At 33.1% G+C, this 19,334-nt stretch overlaps 2 protein-coding genes across 3 annotated transcripts; both read right to left on the bottom strand.

Annotated features, from left to right (window-relative positions):
• Positions 1 to 1,700: 1,700 nt before the first annotated feature.
• Positions 1,701 to 5,594, bottom strand: LOC108476175 (heterogeneous nuclear ribonucleoprotein 1-like). Of its 2 annotated transcripts, XR_001870091.2 has the most exons (5): positions 4,979 to 5,594; positions 4,551 to 4,781; positions 3,114 to 4,314; positions 2,775 to 2,842; positions 1,701 to 2,010 (listed from the first exon to the last, which is right to left on the bottom strand). XR_001870091.2 is itself a non-coding variant. In XM_017778333.2 (4 exons), the coding sequence occupies exons 2-4, from the start codon at positions 4,767 to 4,769 to the stop codon at positions 2,829 to 2,831; spliced, it is 1,434 nt and encodes a 477-aa protein (XP_017633822.1). In that variant the 5' UTR covers positions 4,770 to 4,781; positions 4,979 to 5,594; the 3' UTR covers positions 2,372 to 2,828. The 2 variants fall into 2 exon arrangements, 1 of the variants encoding a protein (XP_017633822.1); XM_017778333.2 differs by lacking the exon at positions 1,701 to 2,010 and having other exon boundaries at positions 2,372 to 2,842.
• A 3,316-nt stretch (positions 5,595 to 8,910) lies between these two features.
• Positions 8,911 to 17,868, bottom strand: LOC108455150 (GBF-interacting protein 1-like). Its single transcript, XM_017753759.2, has 11 exons — positions 17,303 to 17,868; positions 16,084 to 16,127; positions 15,584 to 15,686; positions 15,032 to 15,161; positions 14,504 to 14,904; positions 14,233 to 14,415; positions 13,055 to 13,445; positions 12,579 to 12,852; positions 12,147 to 12,305; positions 10,930 to 11,430; positions 8,911 to 9,943 (listed from the first exon to the last, which is right to left on the bottom strand). Exons 1-11 carry the CDS (start codon positions 17,466 to 17,468, stop codon positions 9,650 to 9,652), a joined length of 2,646 nt encoding a protein of 881 aa, XP_017609248.1. The 5' UTR covers positions 17,469 to 17,868; the 3' UTR covers positions 8,911 to 9,649.
• Positions 17,869 to 19,334: the final 1,466 nt, after the last annotated feature.

Here is a 19,334-nt window from a genome sequence, read left to right as displayed (position 1 = left end):
TAGGAACTGCTTTCTAGTTGTGATTATATATTCTCATGCAAGGGTAAAAGTATTATGGATGCTCCTGTATTAAAAGTGGGATTGCATTTTGGCCACTGTACTCAAAAAATAGACAAATTAGTCCATACATTAGAGCAAATTGGTCTTTTTATTAAAAATTTTACCCATTTATACTGTTAAAAATTAGTTCCTGTACTTCTGTAGGAGTTACACTGGACATGTCACATGTTAATGTTTTGTTATTTTTTCAGCCATGCTAGATTTTAGCCGTACAAAGATCTAAAGGGCAAAATGTAATCTGACTTCTAGTACAGGGGCTTTCATGGTACTTTTACCCTCATGCATGTTATGTTGTGATATCAGCTCAAAGATCTAAAGGGATCCAGTTCATCACATGCTCTCTTCCAAGGAGGCAGCTCAATTGCTTTCTGCTTCATTTCAGCATATTCCTGATCAGAAAAATTATCATCAGAGGTAGTACACTGTTCAAATTCATGTTGTTATTGTCATCATTGTTTCCTTTTTGCATTCTGTCTAAATAAACTATGGTTTTTCCTCTACATAGGGATGCTGGAGATTCAGAGTTCAAGTCTCACAGTAACAATGCTCAAATAACAAGAGTGTCATCTGACAAGGTGTGGAATACTTTCTCCAGATTTTACTCCTTTAAGTTAAACTTCTTTGCTTTCTTCTTCTTATTTATTACGTATAGAGGAATACATAGAGTTGTACATGGTAAAATAAGAAAATTTATACATAGTTGCGGAATTTGTGTGATAAATATTTTCTTTATGCTGATATTGGAATTGCTTTCAGGACTGCTTCCCTTCCCAGTCAATGAATCAGACGGTTAAAACAGTCCGGGCCAAACTCAATAAGGTAGGTGATAAATCTCTGAACTGCATGATTGCCTTCTTTTGAGAAATATTTTTAGTAGTTATGTTAAAATTTTCCTCTTTTTTTTACCTATTCTCTACAATTGTTTGTTTTAGATTCAGTCAGACACTGAACATTTGCAAGCTGGACTACACCCAAGAAAACAAGAGTAGACAATAGAAGAAAAATATGATCAAACCTTACTTTTAGGGGTGGATAGAAAAAGCATGTGTAATTATCTGTTTGGCATTGAAATGTCTACTAATGAGGCTGAAACTTGATTCTATTTCTCCTTTTTATTTTTTTCCGAAGTGTGATGTTTAGCACGTTGACCTTCAAGGAATTTCTAACTATTTTGAAAAACTTAGAAAAACAACAGTCATATATCTGTATGTGACACTTAAAAATTACGAGAAATGTAGCTTAGATTTGGTAAATTACAATCCCAAGAAGGAAATTCAGGGTCTTGTCTGTTTGCCCTTCGAATAGGGTGCTATTATTGGTCTGGAATCACGACGAATGTATTTAAACTCGACTTAACTTTTTTTTCGGTATCCAAAACCACTGATATATCACATTTTATTAACTCATAAGCATCTCCTTACTATAACACCCCTTGTACCATTGTGGTTTTAGGGTGGAAACTAAATTATCTTATTATGAAAATAACACTATTATTTCATCCAAAACTTGTTATAAATTTTTTTCACCCACGTCTGCCATAATGTAATAATATATAGAATTATTTTGTGATTTTTTTTAAATAAGGAAAGAAAGTGACTTTCTTCATCACGGCTTGCTCGACTCAGCGACAACTTGCTATGTTTTAAAATGTACTATTAAAACAACAACTCCATAAAGCAAGTGGCTAAAATTGGATTTAAGTTTGCCACTGACATGTCCCTCGCAAAAATTTCTAACGTACCAAAACAAATGTAACTATTGACTAATAAAATATGATTTAATTACATTAAATATGAAAAAAAATGAATATCACAGATGAAATGTGAAACATGTTGAGAACCATTTGTAGCTTAGAGAATCATATTGAGATACGCTTGGACAGGCATATATCGAAGCACCAACTCAGGTCCGGTCTTCAGACCAATTGATCGAACAAGTTCCAGCAAGGTCCTAGAGCGGATCACCCCAAAAACATGAAAAAGTCAGCACTCGGCGTGCAGGTAGCAAGCCCCGGAATGCATGGATGATGGATCAAACAAAAACAAGGAATGCAAGCTCACAAGTCGCAACATATTAAGAGTGAATTGAAGCACCTGGTTCTAAATTAATGGATGCAACTTCAAATGATGGATTTAATATCATATGCAAGTGATATAAGAACAAGCTCAAGCAATGAAAATGCAATGCAATGCAATGACTTACGTATATTGCAAGGACAAAAAAAGGGTATTAGATCAAAAATCAATTCCGATCATCCATTTCGGCATTTAACAAGGAAAGTTCCAATGGAGGAAGAATCAACATATTCAGATCAGAGAAGGCTTATATATGTATTTCTTTTATTGTTTCATACTAGTAAATCAACAGGTACAATCTGGCTGAAAGACAAACCGGAATAAATGGAAGAAAATGGGACAAAACACGAAGCATACCTGACAACAACTCACAACTTTGCCAGAGCCATTACAGAATAAAATCTATATCCTTAATGTATGATACACTTACAACTATATCCCGAGATCTAAGTTTACGTCTCACTCAAATACTGCCCTAGAAAGGTATCTCAAGACTCGAGCCTTAAGCCCTTACCGCAAAATCCCTTGTCATCATCGCTAATTCTAAATTTAATTCTCCAAAAGGGGTACTGCGGTTAGCTCTAGATAACCAACTTCCATGAAAGTGTATTAAGACGGGAGATGTGCAGAGCAGATCACCTGCTTCGCAAGATTGTCTTTAGTTGCCGTATTGTGGTAACCCAAAATAATTTTCTAGGTAGCAATTCCTGAACCAAGAGAAAATTTGATTTGGTAAGTAATTCAATTGAAACATAACTTATGAAATGCCAGTAAATGAATGAATCATTTGGTGGTTATGTTCCAGATTGTCTATCAACCTGAAAGATCATATAAACAGAGGAATTTGTTGCCAATTTTAAGACTTATTCCTATCGAAACTTAGCTACAAGATCCCTCGTATGAAAGGTTTTAAGGTTCTTTATTCGCTCAAGCTCAAAACTATAGAAAGATCTTAGGATGCATGTAAACAAGTCTTACCACTATTTGCTTGTCTTCTATTAACACTATAACCACCGATATAACCAGGAGAACTTTTACGCAGAACACCAGAAGTGGCACTATCAAGTCCATACCCAAAGGAACCAGAACCATCTTGCTCGGACATTGATGATCCCCTAGTGGCATCCCTGTAAACCGAAGCACTGCCGTAAAGATCCGCAAAGGCTCCATCATAACCACCACTTGATGCAGCATATGCTGATGTTGGTGTCAAATTGGTCCCACTGTTTCTTCCATACCCTGTTGTCCCCAACCCAAAGCTGTTATCGCCGCTTCCATAGCCAAATTCCACACTATTTCTAGAAACATTATTCCCCTCACCTTGACTGGAAATTGCGGAAGAACCCCAATTAATTCCACCGTTTCCAGAAGCATTTTCTCCAATAGTACCACTTCCAGATCCAACATACGGACTGGAACTAGAAGCATTTGTGTTATAATCAAGTCCCCCATTTCCCCAAAGGGTCCTGGTCACTGAGCTGAAAAAGGAAGTATTACCTCCACTACTTCCATCATTCCCGATAGGACTACAAAATCTATTTGTATTACCAACATAGTACGGGCTCAATCCTCGTCTATAGCTCATATTACTACTAAGACTTGCACTATTGCCAAAACTCGGGTTTAACTTAGGCTCAATGTTCATGCCCATTGCATAACCAGAACATAAAGGAGGAACCCTGTTTCGGCCATTAGTAACTGGACTGAATCTCGCATCTACCCTAAGTCCATAGCCTCCGACATTGCTTGGACTATATCCCTGAGTGTAACCATTAAGAAAGTTGTTGACCCTATTCAGATCATAGTTATATCCAGAAATGGGACTATGACTAGGACTAGGCGATAACTCTTTGGGAACTGCTCGCTTAACCTCGACCATTTTACCATTCAGTTCATGGAAATTTTTTAGCAACACCTTGTCCACCGCCTCTTCTGAATCATAAGTGATGAACCCGAAACCCCTAGGCCTTTGTGTGTTTTGATCATACATCACTACAACATCTGTGATATTCCCGAATTGATCAAAATACTTCTTGAAATCACTCTCCGTAACTGTAGATGCTAAACCTCCTACGAAAATCTTTCTTGTGTTGCCTGGACCAGGTGAACCATGGATGCTACTAGTGCTTCTACTCATAACGTTCTGGTCATCCCTAGGAACCGCCTTTTTTGCTTCAACCTGAACATAAGTAACTCGATGGTGAAAACAAAACTTAAACATTGCAAACTCTTTCAACTCAATGTAACTAACAAACTAACAAAACTACTCTAGCTGACATCATTGCAAAGTAGGTTCATAACCACAATAAGGTATTTTCATTTTCTCATATTGCTTCAATAATCCAATAGCATTAATTCATAGTAGATTGCACAACAATGATACACAAATGGTGTGTTTATAGATCAACAACTCACTATCCTGCCATCAATGCTGTGTTTCTCCTTGACTACTCTCTCAGCAACTATGGGGTCAGCAAAAACAACGAAACCAAAACCACGAGCACGCCCAGTGGTCCGATCCTTCATGATCACTGCCTCTATCACTTCACCAAAAGTATTGAAATACTCTTTGAGATGCCCTTCATTGGTGTCCCAAGATATCCCACCAATAAATAGCTTCCCATTCTCAAACATCTTTTTTTTTTTCTACATTGCATAAAAAAAAATAGTTCCATTAACACAACGTCCGAACTAAGCAAATTCATTATAGGATCCAATGCAAGACATTAAAATAAAAATAAAAAACCAATACCAAAAATATTCTTTTTTCTGTGAATCAAATTAATAATAACACATCAAATGTATGCATTTAATTGGCTATATATACTAATCCAATTCAGTACCTTTATTTTATACAAAAATGATTTTTTTCTCTCTGATTCAAAATTTGGAAACAAACAGATCTTTCCACGATCAATCAACCGAACAAAACCCAGAATTTAACTTCACCTGGAATTCAGAAATGTAAACGAAAAAATCCCAAAAAACCAAATAATAATAATAATAAGCTACCCAGATAGATGATCAATCGATACAGCTTTAAATTTTTTCTGGGAAAAATCCAGATTCAGCAATGACCCAATAATCAAAACACAACCCAAGTGCCAAATCTGGCCAAAAATAAAAAATAAAAAGCTAAGATCTGAGAGGAGGCACAATAAGAAAAAGATAAGAGGAGGTTAATTTCATCCTCCTCTTCTAATTTGCCTTCCCTCTTTCAAATGATATCGTTCCCTTTATTCTTTCAACTGTACCCTTTTTCTTATAAAAAGTTTCAATCTTTCTCTTTTTTTTCCCCTTTTTTATACCCAAAATTGCAAATTCAGTTATAGATACTTATACAAATTTGTAGTGAACAAGCTTTTATTTAGAGAGAAAGATGGAACATATGGGGATATTGTAGAGAGAGAAATTAAGACAAGCCTGATTTTGTTTCTTTGAATTTGTCTTTAAAATGAAAAGGTTGTTTTTTTTAAAAAAAAATAGGTAAAAGTAAGAGCTATAATTAGTTTATAAAGTCTTTCAATTAGAATGTAAATTGTATTTTAATTTATCAATTTAAAATAAATAAATTAATTTTTATATTAGATTAAAAAGTAAATTAATTTTTCTCTTTAAAATTTTATTTATTTGTACTATTAAAATTTGACATGATTGATAGAATAAATAGACAATGATATGTGATGTGCTGCGTGTACCTCATGTTAAAGCACAAGTATCACTTTTTAACAATATAAATAGATAAAATTTTTAACAGAAAGATAAATATGCTCTTTGATCTAATGTACAAGAACTAATTTATCTAACTTTTTATAGGATAAAATGTAATCTAACTCCTAGTACAATGACCTCCATAGTATTTTTTTACTAATTTGATTCTTGTGAATAAAAAAAATTACTGAGAGAATTAGCCCTTTCCTTATCTTTAATGTCAGTTTTGTTGTACATGTTTAATATTTGTAACTCTAATGTTATTTTTAAGATTCAAACATGTCCTCTCTCTTTAAAGAATGTAATTTATCTTGTCATTACATTTTAACACTTATTAGTGAGAAAATTGACTCTTAAAATATAGTTTGACTGGACTCTATTTTGAATTTGGTTGGACAAAAAATTTTGTTAGAGGGATGAAATAAAATTAAAATTTTTAAGGGCAAATATAAAATTTTAATTTAAAATATACTATAAGTCTTTGTACTTTTAGTAAATTTATAATTTAATTCTTCTACTTTTAGATTTTAAAATTCAGATTTAACTATTAGCACTATTAAAATTATTTTGCTAAATTTAAGTTCATTATTACATCGTCATTCAATTACATTGCTATCAAATAATTTTATTTTATTTTAAATTATCACATCAATACATTTAACAAAAAATTTAACAACATTAATAATTAGAGTTGAATTTTAAAATTTGGAAAGTAGATATCTGAAATTCTGAAAAAAAAATATAAAGACTAAATTCTAAATTAATGAAAACTACAAAGACTTCTAACATATTTTAACCTAAATTTTATATTAAAAGAATCTAGATTGAAATGTAATTTTAACATATCATTTTAGAGTTTATAAAATGTATTATCAAAGTATAATAACAAATACATGTTAGAAATTACAAAATATAATTAAGTCAATATAAATAATCCAAACTAAAACAGACCTAGACATGACAATACCACATGATGTGACTTGAATATGAATCACAAAGAACCAAAACCTCAAAAATAGAATGCCTCAGTTCGCAATGTTTATTTATTTATTTATTGTTATTTTGTTACGATGATTGTATTGTATTGCATTGGGTAAAAAGATCTTTCTAGATCCTCTTTAATTTTGATATTGAATAAATTGATCCCTCTCAAAAAAAATTGCTCTATCAATTTCAAAAGTAAGCAAATAAGAATAATTAATCTCAACGTTAATGTTTTTCGTCAAATTTACATAAATTTGATTGATATAATAATAAATTTAGCTCTCATAATTTACAGTCTATTAAAGTGGTCATGATTTAACAAATTTAGTCCACAAATATTTTTGTAAATGTGTAAATGTTGAAGCAAAATTTATTAAAAAAATTTAGAATTAAGAAAAATTAACAAAATATATAAATATTTAGAACTAAATATGTTAGATTAATAGTGTGATTAATTGTCGGAGCGTTATTACCTATTGCATTGCATGCATGAATATCATGCCGTTTTCAATTGGTTTAATCATCATCACTGTAAACAATAATTTTAATTGCAAATTTATGACCAACCAATTCCATAAGAAAATTCAATTGGTTCGTATAATGATTCGTACAAGAATTTATGATCTCCCTTATTCGAAAATAAAATCGCAACATTTTTTTTTTTTAATTAAAGCTAAGAAAGATGAACATCTCTGAATCTCTTGAATTCAATTGCTTGTGGAACAAGGTATAAACACATATCTGCAATTTTTATAACCTGCAAGGTAAATTATAAGAAAAGGGGTTATTAGTTATTACCAAAACTTAAACATATCAATTAAGCTCACTGGGATCAAGTTCAGTAACCATGGCAGCTCCTCTGAAATTGCAAGAACCACCTTTGTGCTTGAATTTTTTGTAGTAATCATTGAATGCATAAGAAGCATGGTTTTAGGGAAATAACAAGGCTGGTTCATTTGGATCTTACTGCAATCAGCACCACCACCACCACAAGCCCAATCCATGTCTGCCTTCAACTCATAATCAACATGTACACACAAATTCAACACCATACATATATACATACATACAAATGGTGCCTGGTTTTTGAGGAACTAGTAGCAGAAGAAGCAATATCCTTATGGCCAAGAGTGAGATTATTTTTGGGCTTTTAGAAATAGTTCACCCAATGAAATATCTCAAGACCCACAAGCAGTAAATTACCCTTATACACTGAAAAATAATTCTGAAGTCACAACCATAAATTTCGGAAGGCAACCGTGAATTGTAAAAAGAAAATAAAAGACAAACGTAAAGTCCTTTTTTAGGGTTTCGTCCCTTTGCAAGAATAGAAGATAAGGTAGTAGGAGCCATGTGATGATGTGAAGTACATGGATGTATGGCCTTTTCATGATGGTGGCTATAGTTCTTCAACTTTTTTATTTGATAACAGAAATGTTAACCACTGCTCATTGTTTCTGATTAAAGTAACATTTAATAAATATTCTTTGGCTAAATTACATCATTAGTCACTAAATTATGGGTATTTTTTTTATTTTAGTTATTTAACTAAAAAATTACAATTTGATTACTGAATTCTTTGAAACTTTTTATTTAAGTCACTGAACTATTTAAAAGTTTTTATTTAAATAATTTGGTTGTTAAGTTTGGCCTAACCATCGATGAGTAGAAAAACATACATTAGTTCCAGTGGCTGACTGTCAGTTTTAGAGATTGGAGAAAAAGATTATTTGTATTTTGGTTCACAAATTATTGACGTCCAAAGTTGTTTCATAAAATAAAAAAACTAAATTGTAAAAGAGATGAAAAATCGAGCTTTCAAGTGGTACAAACAATACAAACAGAGAAAACCATATCAAATTGATTTTAACAATCCAATTACTTAAATAAAAACTTTTAAATAATTCAGAGATCAAATTATAACTTCTTTTAGTTATGTTACCAAAACAAAAATTTGCCCCATTGAACATCAATAACTTAATTTACTCATATTTTTTATTAATTTATTAGCATTATTTAAATAATAAATAAATAATACAAACCCGTACTTACGAGTATTAAACAAATTTGACATTGAATATTAAATTAAAAGCCTTAAATAATATAGATTTTTCATTTTCTTTAAAATACATGGGCACAAGAATATGATACTTCAAATACAGGCACAGCTCAAGTGAAACAGTTGAAAAAATGTCGGCTGTGCTTTATACCAAATACAACAGTTCCTTACATCCTTAATATGGAAATTCTCTTTACAATTAAAAAAAAAACTATTAATAATTGTTCATCAACCCTTGAAAACTTACCTTTCCAAAAAGCCCTAAACCTCAAAATAAAAGGGAAAAAAGGGAATGGAACAGATTCTCACCACTCAATAAAATTCTTGTTCAAAAACTTGAAAACATAAAAAATGGGGGTACGGGGGGTGCATAAGCTTTAGGGTATGGAAAAAGAAAAATGATAAAGGACCATATTGCAAGAGAGACCTGCACATCCTTATCTTCACTAACATTTAATGGTCAATAACAGGTACAAGAAAACTGGATCATTTATGCTTCTCATCAACACCTAGCAAAACAGAAGATACTACTACTATTGACAAGTTTTTGGTTTTTTTTTCTGTTTTTTTTTGTTTTTCTGATGACCTCGAACGATTTGCACTCTTTTAACTCTGGCCACTGATATATCTTCTTGATGTTCTCCTCCATTCAAACCTATTGGAGTTTCCCAAAAATACCCCAAGATTGGACATTGAATGTCTTGGTTGGTTGGTTTTAAAAAAAAAAAAGATGTTTTGTTCCTCTTTTTTTTTTTTTTTTTCAATAGTTACTGGGCCAGTTCATCTGTGCATGTTGAGGCTGCCGATAAACACCAGCAGCAGATCCCCCCATGTTAACAGCTCCGGCCATAGTTTGAGCTTGTTGTAGAAGAGGATGAACGGCTGCTGCTGTTGCTGCTTGTGGATGATATATACCAGCAAAGGAGCCAGGCACAACCTGTGTTGGAGCAAAAGTTACATTCTGACCTTGAGGGGCAAGGTTATAGAATGAACTTGCTGGTAGGCTGGATATGTCTCGCCCGGGGGGAGCAATCCATACAGCTGAACCTTCACTCTGCAAGGAAGTAATAGGTTAAACAATCATCTTAGAAAGGAAAGATTGTTTGCGAAAAAGAAAAATAAAAGACACATGAAAGTATTCAAGAATGTTTAATGGCCAATAACATTTTCTATCTGAAACTTATGTTTTATTCAAAGTACCATGGAAGCATTTGTTTAAAAAAAGGGCAAATTTGTCCTTGTACAGTAGATCAAAGGGTGAACTGGTCCTTTCCAATAAAAATTTCATTCATTTCTATTAAAAAAAGAGACATATGGAAGTATTCAAGAATGTTAAATGTCCAATAACATTTTCAATCTGAAACCTATGTTTTATTTAGTAAAAGTACCATGGAGGCCTTTGTATGAAAAAAGGGAAAATTTGTCCTTGCACAGTAATCAAAGAGTGAACTGGTCTTTTCTATTAAAAATTTCATTCATTTCTACAGTTAAAAACTGACTTAACTGAAAAAATAACCAAACAGCCTCATGCAGAAGTAAAGAGACCAGTTTTTAAGAGCAAAAATGAACGGGATTTTTAACAGGATGACCAATTTACTCTTTCATCTAATGTATAGGAACTAATTTGTGCATTTTTTGAGTAGAAGTAAAATATAATCCAACATTTACTGGTAGCAAAAGAACTAGCGGCCTCTAAAAGATTCTCACACTAAAATAAAGGCCATCATCTTGTCTGCTGTGATAAACACTTTTCAACGGGATGCACTAGTTTGCAATAAATACCACAAGGCAAGATCAACGCTACAATTTTACATTCTCATCTTATTCTCCAAATTTATCCCACTCTTACATTGCTGACTTATGTTTGCAAATTTAGTCCATATTAGGAAAAGAAAACTAGAAGAAATGGGGACATGAACCTACAAAATCATCGATCCATACATTGTCATCTTATGTCACAAATACCTCTTTTAAGAAATGTAATAAATAAGTAAATAAATAAATCACAGCAAGAGGTAGAAATGGGAATAAGTTGTCAACCTGCTGCCCAGTGACGTAGACATTGCTTTCCTTGAACTGAGTACCACTAAGATCCTCATTTGTGGTTGAGTTCCCAGTTGCCACAGCAGAACTAGGATTATAACCAGCTGGGGAGGAGCCATATGGTCCATAACCACTTGGCATTCCAATATGAATAGAACTTGGTGTATTACTTCCAGGTTTAAATTGAGGAAGTGAAAATTTAACTCCTGTAGTAGGTGCCGCTGGTACAGAAGGATAAACAGTACCAGCTTGAGGTTGTTGAGGAAACACCCCATTGTTTATAAATTGGTGGATCGCGGGAGAAGGAACATAAAAAGGAGAGTAAAAGGGGGCATATTGAATGTAGTTTGGAGGATAATGTGGTAAATGCACCCCAGCTGCTGAGCGGTAGACAGGGACTGGCTGCTGAGTCACAGCCAAAGAACTTTGCATCATCCCAGCAGCTTGAGTCACTACAGGAGATGAACTTGTTGTGGTCAGTACCAATGAGTTTCCACCCTGCCAAGAGATGCAAATCAGCTCCAATTTCCAACAGTTATAAACTTAAGTTAGGGAAAAAAAGAAAAAACCTTTAAAAAGAATCATTGTTAAGAAATGGTTAGTTAGCAATCTTCTAGTTTGTGCAGTTAATGGAAAGTAGCACAGATTTCTATGCGCCAGGAACCAGTATTTATTATGATTTATGAAAAATAAACAGTACAACTCTGTGTATTAGATATATTTAATTACCATATATAACTTCACATCTAGTGCTTGGAAATATACTGCACTACTCTTGTATAAAAATCAACAATAAGGAAAAGATCAACTTTTAATAAGGATCTAGTTTTAAGTAGACTTTTGCCAAACAAGCCTACTTTTCCCCACAGAATCGATGTTTGTTCAATTGTTCATCCTTTTTACCTAGTGTTTTTCCCCAAATTATTTGCCTAAAGAGTAATCCTATCAATTAACCATTTGAAGTTCAAGAAGTATTCCAGGACCCAATTGGAAGCAGGCAAATGTCCAAAGCAAAGAAAATGTGTCATTGACAATGTTACCAGAACACTACAAAGAACAGAACTTCAGTACATAGTATAATATGATATAATTTGCATACCTCAAACTGGTTTGTAATTAGAGAAGGAAAAGCAATATGATCATTCAACAGATAATAGATATCATAACATAATTCAAGTAGATATGCAAGGTGCTTAATCTTAGTCTCTGCAAACCTCTTGAGACTGAGAAGTCTGTGGAGGAAGAACTGAAACGTTCCCATTGTACTTTGCAGCAACTCCAGAAGAAGCAAAGGGAGAAACGCGACCATCATTATCAACACTTGAACGGTAGAATTGGGCATAATAAGTTGCTGGGTCAAATGGATGAGGAACCTAAAGATTGAAGCAATTAATAACAGAAATAATCGGAGCCAACAATCAGCACAGCAGCAATTGACTTTATTGAAACAATACTTCAGATTATAGCAATCGGCTTAATGACCAAAATCAAATGAAAACAGAGAATATAACATAAATTAGTTACCAATATAAAATTTTCTACTTCCTACACAAAACCCATGCTAAAGAATTTTAAGTTAGAATAAGATATAGAAACCAACAGAGCAACATGTAAAAAAGAAAAGAATGGTGGAATTGGATGCTCACAACAAAACTTGAAAGGCGAGAAACTTCACGTGCTTGAGATTCAGCATTTCCAAATGAAGCTACCATAGGCGGTATAACTCCAAAACTGTAATTAGGAGATGTTACAGCAGAGTGCTGGTTGCCTCCAGAAAGCAATGTATTCTCCTGTTTGTTTTCATCAGACTCTGGAATAGAACTAGCAATATCACCAGACAAATTTTCAGGTGCATGAGCAGGTGATTGTGGACGATCGGCATAATCTCCTTCCTCAGCAGTTGCCAATGCATTTTGATTACTGGAATCATTAACATAATAAGAAAATAATGTGACCCAAACACACAAAAAAGACGAAATGGTAGCAAGGTTATGATCCCTACAAAGGCTAGACTTGCTTTTCTCTGTGTGTGTGGTGGGGGTGTGGTGGGGGGGAGGAGTCAACATTGCTAAGAAGAGACGTCAAAAGTTAAATCCATTGGAAACACTTAACAAAAACAAACCTTGAACCGTGTTCCTCTGCAGTTTCATCAGCATCTTGAGAAGCCTCAGACAAAGGTGTAGAACTCTTATCACTCTCCTGACCGCCAATATAGTTCAATGCTACTCCAAAACTAGCATCAAAACTTCCAAAACTCAGCTTGGTTCTTTCAGATTCCGGGACATGGATATGGTTGGGAATTATTACATGTTGACGTTGTGGAAGATGTAATTCCTCCAACTTCTTCTCCAATTTTGAAGTTGCTACTTCTGAGTCAAGAACACTTGAAACAGGCAGCGACCGAGCATTAATTTCAAGTGAAACAGTAGGAACTTCAGATGCAGTAGCTGCTCCAGAACCTAGCCCAACATTACAGATGACTGGCTTTGGTTTCCACTCCTTGTTAGAACCCACTGTTGGTGACATACTGAAAATTAATACTTGATCGCATATCTTTAGCAACCCTTCAACTATTTTTAGATAAGAACATAAAGTAGTCCAAAGATTTGTAAGTATCAGCCAAAATATGTTCCACCAAACATTTTCATTGTAAATCATCCAACCATTGGTGAATAATATGAGAATAAAAAACCCAGCAAACTTGAGTTACAAGGTACAGTATCTTAACCATTTTATCCTTCTCACAACTAAATTGTTATTTAAGGTACTACTTTTGATTACATAGAACCCATCACCTATCCTACCAAGTTCTAGTGATGCTTTTCATTCAAAATTTATAATTAACATACTACTGAATTTAGTCTTGCTCAAAGGAAAATATATATATTAGAGATACCCATTTACCAAAGATAGTTAAGCATTCGAATTATGATAAGGAGCAAAATAATGAGTCTGAACATTTTTTCAAGCAAATGTGTCTTCAAGTAAATTTTCCTACAATAAATGAAGTTACATAAATGCCATATCCAAAAACCAATAGAGCTCGATACTGAGGCTAGATCTAGAAAACATAAGCATCTATGTAGAATCTAGATAAAACACATTATTACATCAGTAGCTTCTCCCTCTTTCTCTGCATATAGGGAGGAAGGATTATAGCACCAAATCCACAATATTTCTCCAGTTTTATGCAATAAGTTGCATCAAACAAACAGAAACACATCTCAAGCTAAGTCAACCATGACCAATACATAAAAAAGTGATAAAAAACAGCATTGATCAACAGGAAACTCCAATTACCTTTCTGAGGACCAATTATTTGTTGTGAGCGGCTGCTATAATTGGATGAAGGCCGACTTGCCGAGGAACCATGGGTCACTGTAGATGAAGGATGAGCAGACTCACCTGGCGGATTTTTCACTACTCCAGAGGATTTGTTTGGCATCTTTCCTTGCAGGAAAGAGCTATTAATCTCAGCGGCTTCTATAAGTAGGAGAATAAAAATCAATCAGATTGATGTCTACAAAGAATAAAAGTTATCTAAAACTAATTACGGTTTCAAAGTTCTGACCAGAAGCTAATTTGATTTCAGTAGGAATAACTGCATTTGGTTCTGTAGAAGCTCGGTTGCTTTCATGTTTGATTGTGTCCAAAGGGTTGAGGAGCCGAGAATCAGTGGATGGAACTAGTACAGGGTCTGAAGATGAGAAGCAGATTGCTGATGAAGATGCAGGGGCAGGGGCAGTAGACATGGAGCAGTCACTAGAGCTTGCTGCAGGCTCGCCACTCATGTCCCCACTTCCAAATGCAATAGTGGATTTGCCTATTGTGTTAACAGGGGAAGGTGCACTCCCGAACTCACTGCTACCAACAGCTGAATTTTCTTGAGGTTGATTGGCAGCTTTTCTTAGAGGAGCAGAAAAGGTTTCAGCCACAACACCACTAGGACCATTGGCTATGGCAGATACAGGGCTACAAAACATAATAATAATAAAAATGTAATTCAAACAAATCGTAATAAAGTGAAGCAATATTTTCAATAATAGACACTACTAAAATTGAAAATTAAAAAAAAAATAGCAGATAAAGTTGCAGCCACCTGGCAACAAGGGTAGATTCTTTTGTTTTTGACTCCTGCAAGGTAGACAAGGACTGACCACTGCCTTTCTCTGCAACTTGATTCATTCCATTGTCTCTACCAGGACCAGAACTCTTAGAACCATCAGCCTCTGATAAGATAAGCAGGTGGCAATTACAGTAAGCACAATTGCTAACAAGTACACAACTTATGTACTAAAATATAGCACAAGATTCATGAAAATCTTATTCATTAGACATCTACATTACAATAAGTACAAAAGAACTGCAATGTTAGTAACAAAAGCAGGTCAACAACCACTACATCAGCACCGCAGGGGTTAGTAAAAGAAACAGAATCCAGCACAAAAATCAAAAACATTGCAAGGGTTGGGGTAAAGAAAATATGTTCAAGAGAAAACTTGAGAGTGTTCGTTGACCTAACAGTAAATTAGTCACATGGATGAAACAAACAAAAATTTATGAAGCACAACAAACTCATTGTTTCAGAAGCCAGAGAGTATTAACCAAACAATAATCTCAAACAAATTTGTGTTTCGAAATTGCTGTTTACCATGTGATGCAGAACGAGGAAAATTCCCCCAGCCACCCCTACTTCCCCTTCCCTGTGAACCAGGTCTCCACCGAGACTCTGCAGACTCTTTGTTGTTCAAAACCTGCAATAACGAGTACCAAATATCACATTACCACACAGAATAAATATGTGCCTCCCTAGTATCATTTGTAACCTCTTCAACCTTCCATCCTCCTGTTGTCAGCCAACTCCATACACCCCCACCACTTCATACCCAAACTCTCCAGCCCGCAGTGCAACCTTAAAAGGATATACAATTGACTCTGGTAAAACAAAAAAATAGGTGCTAGTTATCTATGCCTCCTACCCTCTGTCCTGGTTAAATTTATGCTTTACCTACTCATCATATAATACCATTGCAACTCTTGAAAACCGATATCAATAAGAAATTTCAACATAGCCAACACAGAAAAATGTAGAACTTACAGAAACCCAAAATAAATAGTAAACACTTCAAATTTTGCAGTAGAATCACTTACCTCCTTTTTCCTGTCACGCTTTCTTTTGACTTCATGAAAAGGATCTGAAGAACAACATACAAATTTGTCATCTATTTGGAAGAAAAATAAAACAATAGCAATGTTTAGAAAGAATGCACCAATTAAAATTGTCATATATGAGTAACAGGCGGTAAGATATAAACAAGAAAGTACCCATGGGCTAAGAACTATATGCATCTGACAGCTGTTTGCTCAAAACCAAGCCGAAACTCGTATGAACTAGGGGAACAATAAGCTTACATCACATAAAAGGCCATAATATGATATCACTGCTCAACTTGATACCAAGCTGAAGTAGTGACCAAAATCTAAATATCAAAAAGTAGGAATAAAACAGACAATAAAAAAAGGGGAAACCCTAAACCAGTAAAACTTCTCAGAGTTAATAAGCCACAGCTTTAGCAGATGCATATCACTGTCATTAAACTTCCTCAAAACATTTGATGTGGCATTGAATGCCTGACTAAAAGCTTCACTTAATAGGTATGCCGTCTCAGAGTTCAAAAGAAAGCCAATAAGTGCTATAATAGTAAATGCCACAGGTTGTAGCAATGTGCTTAAAAATAAAAATATTTTAAGGAAAACAAGACAATGAAAATATTGATAGTGAAAACCTTCTTTTTTTCTAATCTTATAACATAAAGTGATAGCTCTGAGAAAATGCAACAGAATCAAATGGTCTGAATTCATGAAATGAAGGCGGGAAAAATCAAAAAATGAGCTTCAAGGGAATAAATTTTGCGGCAAACACTATCATTTAATAAGCAATTTAATCAAGACCACATTTGTAGAGCTAAATTTAAAAATAAATAAAAAACTGAATAACAACAATTACGTAATTTGCAAAGAAAAATTAAATAAAAAAAATCAAAGCTTGACATTTGCATATAAAGGAATAAGAAAATTTTGAAAATAGGGAAACAAATATCAAATCAAGATCTAATATAATCTCATGAACAGTGCAAACCCATCAGACCCAAAAAAATAAATAAATACTAAAAAATAACATACTACAGTCACCAAAATGAAATTAAGATCAAAGACAAACTGAAAAAACATAGATCAAAATAAAACATCAAATACCCATTAAAAATATCAACCTCATTTAACCAAAAAAAAAAAACTACCCCATTGAGAATATCCAAAAAAGAAATTGAAAACTTAGCTAAAAAAAGTTCAAAGAAAAAAAAAAAGGTACCCTGAAGGAGGAGCCTCTGAGCGGTTTCATTGGGATCCATAGAACATTCTTTAAGCATTGCATAAATCTCATCTTCACTATGATTACCCGTGATCTCTTTTATGTTTTGGATCGTTTTCCTCACACTGTTTGGAATTGATGAAACCCTAAACCCCCCACCGCTCATCTTCTCAAACAAATCGATTTTCCTCTCTCTCTCTCTTCTTTTTCTTCTTCTTCCCCACTTTTCCCCTTCAAAAACAAAGCGCTCTCTCCTTCCCAAATTCCTTTTTGTATAATACCACTATATATTTTCTATATGATTATTATAATAGTATTTATTTTGGTGCTATTTTTAGTGTACACAAAGAGGAGAGAAAATGGAGAGAGTTGGAGAGTGAAGGGGACTACTTGAAAACAAAATGCAAAAAAATAATAATAATAATAAGTTCAAACCTTTAAAACCCAAAAAAGAAAATGTTTTTTTTTTAAATGGATGAAAGGAAGAGGAAGAGGAAAATATAAGTGAGGAACAGCAATGCTAAAATGCAGTGTATATAGCTTTTCTATTTATCAATTTACCTTTTTGGGGATTACTTTTTAATGTAGGTGAGTTGGATGGCGATGCAAATCAGTAAATTGCCCTTTTTTCTAATATTTTTTATAGTTTTTCTTAACTATCCAATCATAATTTATAGTCTAATATTTATATAGATAAATTACGCTCGAAATCATTAAAATTATTATATTTTGATCACTCAATTTCAAAAAGTTATAAAATGATCATTGAGCTCTTAAAATCGTTGTTGTATGATTTTCTTTATTTACATCGTCTGCACTAATCGAATGTTCTCCTTCCATTTCTCTTATACAATTCAATTTTTTTTATAAAATAGTTTTTAACTTCACGAATATGCAAACTAAAATACAAACAATTTTCTCCTCCAACACTAATCGTCGGATCGACTTAGATTTAAAATATATTCTTCTACTTGTAGATGGTTACTAATCCACTGTATCAATCGTCGATTGTTGCTTGGAGCTCTCTAATTAGACTTTTTCTATAAAAAAAAAACTTAAAAGCCTAATGACTTAAATAAAAAGTTTCAAATAGTTCAGTGACTTAAATGAAAAGTCTTGAATAGTTTAATGATCATTTAATAACTTTTTGAAATTAAATGACCAAATCGTGAACTAGTATAGTTTACCCTCCCTATATTTATACATATCACTGCTAACTTCAAACCCTGAATTAGTATAACAAGTTAACGGGATATAAACTCGATTAAGGCAATAACTTAAGTACACTTTTATATGCAAAATAAGTTAGAATATTATAAGAGTACTTTTATTTTTTATATTTTAATAAAATCAATAAAAATTTACTTATAGTGAGATTTAAATTTATAACATTAATATTTATAAAACTCAAGTTTATTGCTTCAATTAAAATTTTATTTTAATTTTTATATAAATATCACAATTTGGTATATATAAACTTTCTAATTTATGAAGTTTTAGTTAAATGGGAATGATAAGGTTGAAATTTTATATTTTGGGCTCAACCTATCATATGTCGTTTTATATTTTAATTGTTAGTTTAATGGTGCACTGTAATGTTTAATTTTTGTTGTAATTGTAGTTATTGTAATTACGATTAATTTTAAGTTATTACATGATAGTTTTTTACCTCTCAAGAGTTTCGTATTACACGAAATTAAAAATATCTACTAAAGAAATTGTTGAAAAAGGGTATCAAATGGAAAGAATATATCAAAGTTAAGGAGAATTATGTATTTAAGTTGTCATTAATCAGGGAAAAAAAACTATTTCATTATTATTCGTCTACTTTCCATTACTCAAAAAATGCTAGCCATTACCTTTTTAAATATTATTATTTTCAAAATAGTTAAATATAAATTTGATATTCGAATTTGTTCACTTTTTCCATATTGGTACTTATGAATTTTTTTATCCCAAATTTTTTTTCCGTCCACTAGTTTGGCACCTGAAACTAACGGCGTTAACTTTTTACTGGCGTTGCAGCGTTGAC

Source organism: Gossypium arboreum, chromosome 7 (genome assembly GCF_025698485.1).
Source record: "Gossypium arboreum isolate Shixiya-1 chromosome 7, ASM2569848v2, whole genome shotgun sequence".
NCBI lineage: Eukaryota > Viridiplantae > Streptophyta > Magnoliopsida > Malvales > Malvaceae > Gossypium > Gossypium arboreum.
The sequence above is the reverse complement of the archived record's forward strand: the minus strand, read 5'-3'. Positions and strand labels throughout refer to the sequence as shown.